Below are 6,959 nucleotides of genomic sequence, written 5' to 3' on the forward strand. Positions count from 1 at the left end.
TTGTTAATATATTGCCACACCAGTTAATTCATTAAAACCAAGCAATAATATGATTTGAATATAATATAATTTTCTGCATTTCTGCAATGTTTTGTTTTTTCTTAACACAACTATATTAGAGGAGCAGATGTCAAAGTGCTGTAACAGATCTGAACTGTTTTGCTAACGTAAACAGCACTGCAGTATTTTTTACAAATGTTTTAACTGTATTTTAAATTACACATTAAATTGCGTCTGTAAAATTCACTAACAGCACCTTACATTTCACAATAATTAAAGGTCACATTGATCCTCTGATGAAATGCTGTTGAGTAGTTTTCTACCTCCACCTTTATTTAAATGTAGATCCATATTCAACAGTGCAAAACACTGCAGAAGTATTAGATATGTAGTTAGAAAGTTATATGTGAATGTTGTCACCAGTGGAAGATATTTGACCAGTTGAATTTATCAGACCCATTAACAGAAGATTTATTTTTTAGCATAAGATATATGAACTTGTTAGTGAAAGTTTTAAATATACACTTCTTGGGAACCTGGATACTTGTTAGGCTTCCACAGAAAACAATTGTAGATCTCCACAAACTTCAACAACATCGATGTCCTCCAGTTTAGTAAAGCAATGCTTGTAAGTGTGTGCTTGCTGGCCATTCACTGATACATCGTACTGCTCTGCTTTGCAGGAGATTTTGGCCTGAATCACACATACAAAACTGACAGTAAGACAAGGTGTTTGTTCTCATGTCACAAACAAACTTCTACTCTTAAAAATCTAGTTCACCCAAAATGAAAATTCTGCCGGAGTTCACTAACCCTCATAACATTCTAAACCCATAAGCATTTGAATATTTTCATATTTTTGTCCATTTAACCATGCAGAGATAAACAAATGTCTTACGGGTTTGGAGCAATATGAGGGAGAATAAATTAATTTTCATATTTGGGTGAACTACCCCTTTACCAGTATAGAGTAGTCACTTCAGATATGTATCAAACATGAAACAATGCAAATATCTATAACTGTCATACACTGTCCATGTGAACAGAAAAAGTTGGTACCATCAAGATGTTAGTATGCCTACCTGAAAGAATTGGCCTTGCATAAAAGGTATGCCTTCACTCTTTTCTTCTGGCCCCCAACTCCCATTTTCATGGGTATTGCGGACAACTGCATTCTCCTCAAAACGGCATTGGTAGTGAAATGCAACCCCATATCTGTGGCGCAGATTAATCGCTATGCTAATAAAGAATGGAACAGAAGAGTTGTCGGAAAAATGTTTAGGTAAATACATTTATGTATGTTTATGATGTGTCTATGTCAGAAAGAAAGGATTTTTTCTAACCTTTTACAGTCAGGGTTGGGAATTCCATAAATGACAATGTTTTTGTCAGGCTTTAATCCATTGATCAGTTCTTTTTTGTATGGTGGCACCTGATTGCAGGAAAAATGACCAAAGTGTAAAATGATTTATAAAACTGTAATATGCAAAAATTGAATTATCATATGCTTAACAGTGGTAGCTTATTTTTTCCTAACAGAATTCTGGTAGCCAATGAACTCCAGCTTGATGTTTTCGTCCACTGAGATGGTGTTCACTTGAGTGATTGGAATATGATGTTCATAGTCCTTTAAGTGTTTCCCATTAGCACTTATCTTTGGAAAGCCATTGGATAATGAGCAAAATAGTAGAAAACAATCATTGTTCTCATTCTGCTAGTACAGAAACAATACATGTTGCCATGAAAATAGCCTTATTTTGGCATGGCATTATACATCCAAATGAATGGTTAACTTTTAACTTCTGCAAAGAGTGCATACCTTGTATGCCTCCTTGGTGACAAGGATCTCGATGGCGAACAGTTTGTCTTTGACGAAAGGAGAGTCAGGCGTGGATTGTTCAGAGCCCCATGTACCGTTCTTGTAGGTGTTGTACATTACATGTGCACTGTCGTTCTCATAGTGCGGGTTTATGTGCAGAGCAATATCAGCCTTAGAATCAGAACCGCACTGAAGGTTCACATGTAATCTGCAGAACACAGAATGAAAACCGGGCATAAAACTAGCCACGGCAATGGCAACATGCCATTAAATAAGACATTAAGAATAATTTGTCCTTTAAGAGCAACATGAAAAATAATTCTCACCTGTTATCATCTGGCAAAATCCGTCCAATTATGATAACACGCTTCCCTTCCTGCAAGCCTCCCTTGATTGATGTAATTGCGGTCGTCTGTGTTTGAGATGTGGATACAGTAAGCATATTTATGCATTTATGTTTTAAAATATCAGTGAAGATAATGACGGCAGATCAAATAATAAAATAACTTATTTTGACAAGATACACTAAATGTTGCTGAATACCTAAATGTCTAAAATCCAGTGCACCCCAAACAGGTCTAAATATGCCATAAACATTACTGCATATTACTATATACTGTATATACACATGTATATATGTCAATGAAACCTCATTATAGAGTCTATTATTAAAAATGTCACTTACTGGTTTATAAATTGCCAGCTGTTGCTCACTAGCTGCCATTCTGCCAATTCTTGTTTTTCTGCAGTCAAAAATGCAAATCTTCAGCTGGGTATTCAAGACCAAGGCTGGAGCACCACGGATGTGAAAGCATGATGCTGAGTAGCCTAAATATAGCTGCGATTTTAAGCCCGCCCATATATTATACATAGGTTATTTTATACCTACCTGGAAATGACTGGAATCTACCTTGAAATATGTTCTCCCAGACAGCTGAAATGCAAACAAGTGTACAAGGCAGATAACAGTAGTCCAGAGACATGTGATAATGAAGAACATGATGACTGATAAAATGACCAAAAATGCATGAGGGCCACAATCATTGGTGGATATCTAAGGTATACAGTGGAATATTTCTGCTTTTTGGATAGATATACATATCTATATAACTTGGAAATTACCTAGAAATGTTGTCTGCCAGACAGCTAAAATGCAAACATGGATAAGAGGAGATATCATACACTCTTAGAGAAAAAGATGAATATATGGCTAAATAAGGTAAAAAGGTGTACCATTTGAAAGGGCATAAAACCATGGAACAGTATCAAAACCATTGAAATCCAAAAGAACAATACTAAGGAGCCATAAAAATTATATTGATTAAAAAGAACTCAAACAAACTGTCTTGAATGTAGTCATAAAAAAAGTCTTCAAATCCTCATCTCAATTAGCCCTAACATTTTTTGGTACTGGCTCTAAGAAATATTAGTTTTTGGTTCTCAGAACATTCCCCAAATAGAGCTTTAAAGGGTTACGAATGTTTAATGTTACCTTAACATTACATTTCAGGAATATTTCTGCGACCATGCTGCAATATTACTTCAATAATCAGTATATTAAAGATTGAATTCTTTCATGAATATGTAAGGTTATCTGGAACATTCATCTATCACTGTACCACTGAAAACTGCCCAGATCATCATCAAAAGAGTAAAAAACATCCCTACAGTGTTCTGGGAGCATTTATGGTTATAAAAAAAAAAAGAAGTTTTGCACGCAATGCTGCAAAAAACGCGAGATGCAAATGCAAAGAGCAAACACTTCAGTCTAGCGCATTTACAAAAACAATAACGTGTCTCAGTGGAGTGGAAAAACACTTTCTGTGTGAACCAGCCCTCAAGAGGGGGAAAAACGCAGAGGTATCGATTCCTTGTTTAGATTTCACCAAGGCTGTTCCTCAATAAAAGCTACCGCATGCGACTTTTCAGCGAAAATCAGTCAGTCAGTCAGTTCAAGTTTGGTCAAAATCAGTAAGCGGATCAGAGAAAAAAATGTCAGAGAAAATCTCTGCGGATCAGAGAAAAAAACCTGCAAACAAGCCTGCACTGGCCCTTTACGGGCCCACTTAGGGCTAGCCTCTGAGATTTTGCTCATTGGCAAAACGTTGGCCCCTTAGTGCTGGCCCTGCACGGGCAGCCCTCATTTAGCCCACACTATTAATTTACAACAGGGGTGCCCAACCCTGGTCCTGATCAAACACACCTGAACCAACTAATTAGGATCTGAAGGAGCACTTGATAATTACAGACAGGTTTGTTTAATCGGGGTTGGACAAATGCAGGAAAACAAATAAGTGCAATCATGAGATTTCTTAAGAATTGTGGAATAATGAACAGAATATAAGATTTAGGTGAGAAATTGTACATTCTCTTCACACTCCATCACAGTAGGTGGCGGTATGCACCTATGAAGTTGGTTCACAACCTGCCATAAAACAAAAAAATAAATAAAAGAAGAATCAGGGTTGGAACTGAACTCTGTAGGAAGGTATAGATCTCCAGGAACAGGATGCACCCCTGATCTATATCAATACATCTGTTTCATTCTAAATACTTTCAGCTACTATAAATTAAGTCTTTGGGAAAAACAGTTATTATACATCTGAAATGGATGCAGTCACCACATAACTAATGTCTATATTGTCAAATGTACAGTAGTCAAAGGGATTTCAAATCAATGGATTTATTAAATACAAAATAGAAAACATTAAATTCAGGTTAATACAGCTACATATAGCCAAAAATGTAAATACTTAAAAGTACAAAAAAAAACAAAATAAAAGAAAGCATACAAAGCAATGTAAGATTGTAGGATTTCATCATGTGAAATTTGATGTGTGCGAAAGTCTTATCTGTAGTACAAACATGTCCAAACACTGTCCATAGCTGAAGTTGGCTGATAGCAAATGAATAATCCAACCTCTGGTAATGAAAACAGTGGTCTCATGTCGAAAATAACTTTAAATCCATACTCAAATTGGACCATGATGTGGTAACCTCACCAATAAAGAGTCCTTCTAAAATGCATACAAATGCAAATGCATACTCTTAAACTCTTAGCATCAATCCAAACATAGGCCATACATACATGTACCATCTTTGCAAAAAACATCAGCAATGTGCACTTAAAAAAACAACAAAAAAAACTCCTTTACACTGGGCTTGAAATGACATTTCCCAACCAGGACACAGCACAATGTGTTCATCAGGTAAGCCATGCTGGCTACTAAACACCCTAGCATCCCTAGTGGTAAGGAAGAAAACTGCCCACAAAATTCTTATTAACAGGCTCATGTCTGGCCCACACTGGGCCATCATTGGATTAATGTGGGCAGTCCCATAGTGTGGGCTGCTCACAGAGAGCCTGCGGTGAGCCCAAAGCTGTGGGCCTCGCCTCGGCAAGCACGCACTGGGCCTGTTTATGTTTGGTGTGGGCTGGCCCTAGCCCACTGTGCCCGCAAAAAGCCAGTATGGGCCTCGCAAGGACATGTTTGCAGGGCTATAAGCATTATAAAAACATTACATTTAACAAATTAGAGAAGTAAGGTCATCTTATTATAATTTCAACATGCTGAAGCAATAATTAATGAAAACAAGGGCAAGTTTGCGTAAAACTATATCGTCAGTTCTCTGCTTTTACAAATAATGAATACAAAATGCTACTGTATTTTTTTAATCTTTAAATCTTGTGGATGTTAAATAAATATATAGGCTATATAATGTGTCGGGGAGAATATCGTCTTTAGAGGGCCTCCGTAGGCCTAACTTGGGAACTGTGGCCCTCCCTGGGCTTGACTTGGGGACTGGAGCCCTCCTTGGGCTGGATGTGGGGACTGGAGCCCTCCTTGGGCTGGACGTAGGGACTGGAGCCCATTCTGTGCTAGACTCTGGGACTGGAACCCTCTCTGGGCTAAACTCGGGGACTGGAGCCCTCTCTGAGCTAGACTCGGGGACAGGAGCCCTCACTGGGCTAGACTCGGGGATTGGGACCCTCTCTGGGCTAGACTCGGGGACTGGGACCCTCTCTGGGCTAAACTCGGGGACTGGAACCCTCTCTGGGCTAAACTTGGGGATTGGAGCCCTGGACACTGGAGCGAGCTCTGGGGCTGGAGTCGACACTGGAGCGAGCCTAGGGACTAGAACCAACCGCCTTCTCCTTCTTAGATTCCCCTTTAGGTTCGGGGTGAAAGGCGTGGTCGGCGGACTTGACACTGGAGCGGCCGGCGGGCTTGACTGAGGAATTTGGGAATGCCGCAGCCGGCGGGCTTGACATCGGAGCGGCCGGTGGGCTTGGGAATGCTGCGGCCGGCGGGCTGGTTCTGGCCCGGGGCCGGACGCTCTCCAGACACCGGAGGATCCCTTCCCTCCAGCTTAGTCCTGTGGTGTCTGGGAGGTCCACGGGGCGATGGTAATTGGCCCCGTGCCAGAACAGAGAGTTGATGGTGGCGTCATCTAAAGCCGTCACCACAGCGAGCCCACAGAACTCCCAGGCATACTCGACGAAGGGGAGATCCTTACAGGCTATAGCTTTGAATTGAGCGGCGATTTCCATGATTGCGGGGGAAAAAACGGAAAACCAAAACACTTTCAAAAACGGAAAACAAACACGGGGAGAGGGGGTGCCGCTTACTGTCTTTGGTCCGGTATTCTGTCACGATCGCTACTGTGAGGGAGTGCGGAGGAACGAGGAGACGTGGAGTACATCAACAAGGAGACTTTATTAACATCAAGGGAACCAGGAAAACACACGTAGCAGAGGAGGTTGACATAAACAATACTGGACCCCGAACTAAGCGACGAAGGGGAGATCCTTACAGGCTATAGCTTTGAATTGAGCGGCGATTTCCATGATTGCGGGGGAAAAAACGGAAAACCAAAACACTTTCAAAAACGGAAAACAAACACGGGGGGAGGGGGCGCCGCTTACATTATTTGCTCCGGTATTCTGTCACAATCGCTACTGTCAGGGAGTGCGGAGCGAAGGAACGAGGAGACGAGGAGTACATCAACAAGGAGACTTTAATTATAACCAGGAAACCAGGAAAACACACGTAGCAGAGGATGTAGCAGTGGTGGACAGTAACAAAGTAGTTTTACTTCGTTACTGTACTTAAGTACATTTTTCAAGTATCTGTACTTT

The 6,959-nt window shown here is 40.4% G+C and overlaps 1 protein-coding gene across 3 annotated transcripts; it reads right to left on the minus strand.

Annotated features, from left to right (window-relative positions):
- Nucleotides 1-352: 352 nt before the first annotated feature.
- On the minus strand, nt 353-3,147 carry LOC107672096 (galectin-9-like). Of its 3 annotated transcripts, XM_016465185.1 has the most exons (8): nt 2,709-3,147; nt 2,505-2,562; nt 2,146-2,231; nt 1,820-2,027; nt 1,538-1,654; nt 1,344-1,432; nt 1,083-1,239; nt 353-694 (listed from the first exon to the last, which is right to left on the minus strand). In XM_016465185.1, exons 2-8 carry the CDS (start codon nt 2,541-2,543, stop codon nt 548-550), a joined length of 843 nt encoding a protein of 280 aa, XP_016320671.1. In that variant the 5' UTR covers nt 2,544-2,562; nt 2,709-3,147; the 3' UTR covers nt 353-547. The 3 variants fall into 3 exon arrangements, with proteins under 3 accessions (XP_016320671.1, XP_016320669.1, XP_016320670.1); XM_016465183.1 differs by having other exon boundaries at nt 2,505-3,147; XM_016465184.1 differs by lacking the exon at nt 1,538-1,654 and having other exon boundaries at nt 2,505-3,147.
- Between the last annotated feature and the right edge of the window lie 3,812 nt (nt 3,148-6,959).

This window comes from Sinocyclocheilus anshuiensis, unplaced genomic scaffold (genome assembly GCF_001515605.1).
Source record: "Sinocyclocheilus anshuiensis isolate Anshui unplaced genomic scaffold, SAMN03320099.WGS_v1.1 scaffold336, whole genome shotgun sequence".
In the NCBI taxonomy this organism is placed as follows: Eukaryota; Metazoa; Chordata; class Actinopteri; order Cypriniformes; family Cyprinidae; genus Sinocyclocheilus; species Sinocyclocheilus anshuiensis.

What these genes read in the sequence shown, in the direction of transcription:
- LOC107672096 (XM_016465183.1), bottom strand. Translation starts at nt 2,690, where the DNA reads ATGTATAATATATGGGCGGGCTTAAAATCGCAGCTATATTTAGGCTAC. An exon ending in AGCTGGCAATTTATAAACCA is followed by an intron (nt 2,232 to 2,504) that starts GTAAGTGACATT and finishes TCTCAAACACAG; the next exon opens with ACGACCGCAATTACATCAAT. An exon ending in TGCAAGGCCAATTCTTTCAG is followed by an intron (nt 695 to 1,082) that starts GTAGGCATACTA and finishes TGTGTGATTCAG; the next exon opens with GCCAAAATCTCCTGCAAAGC.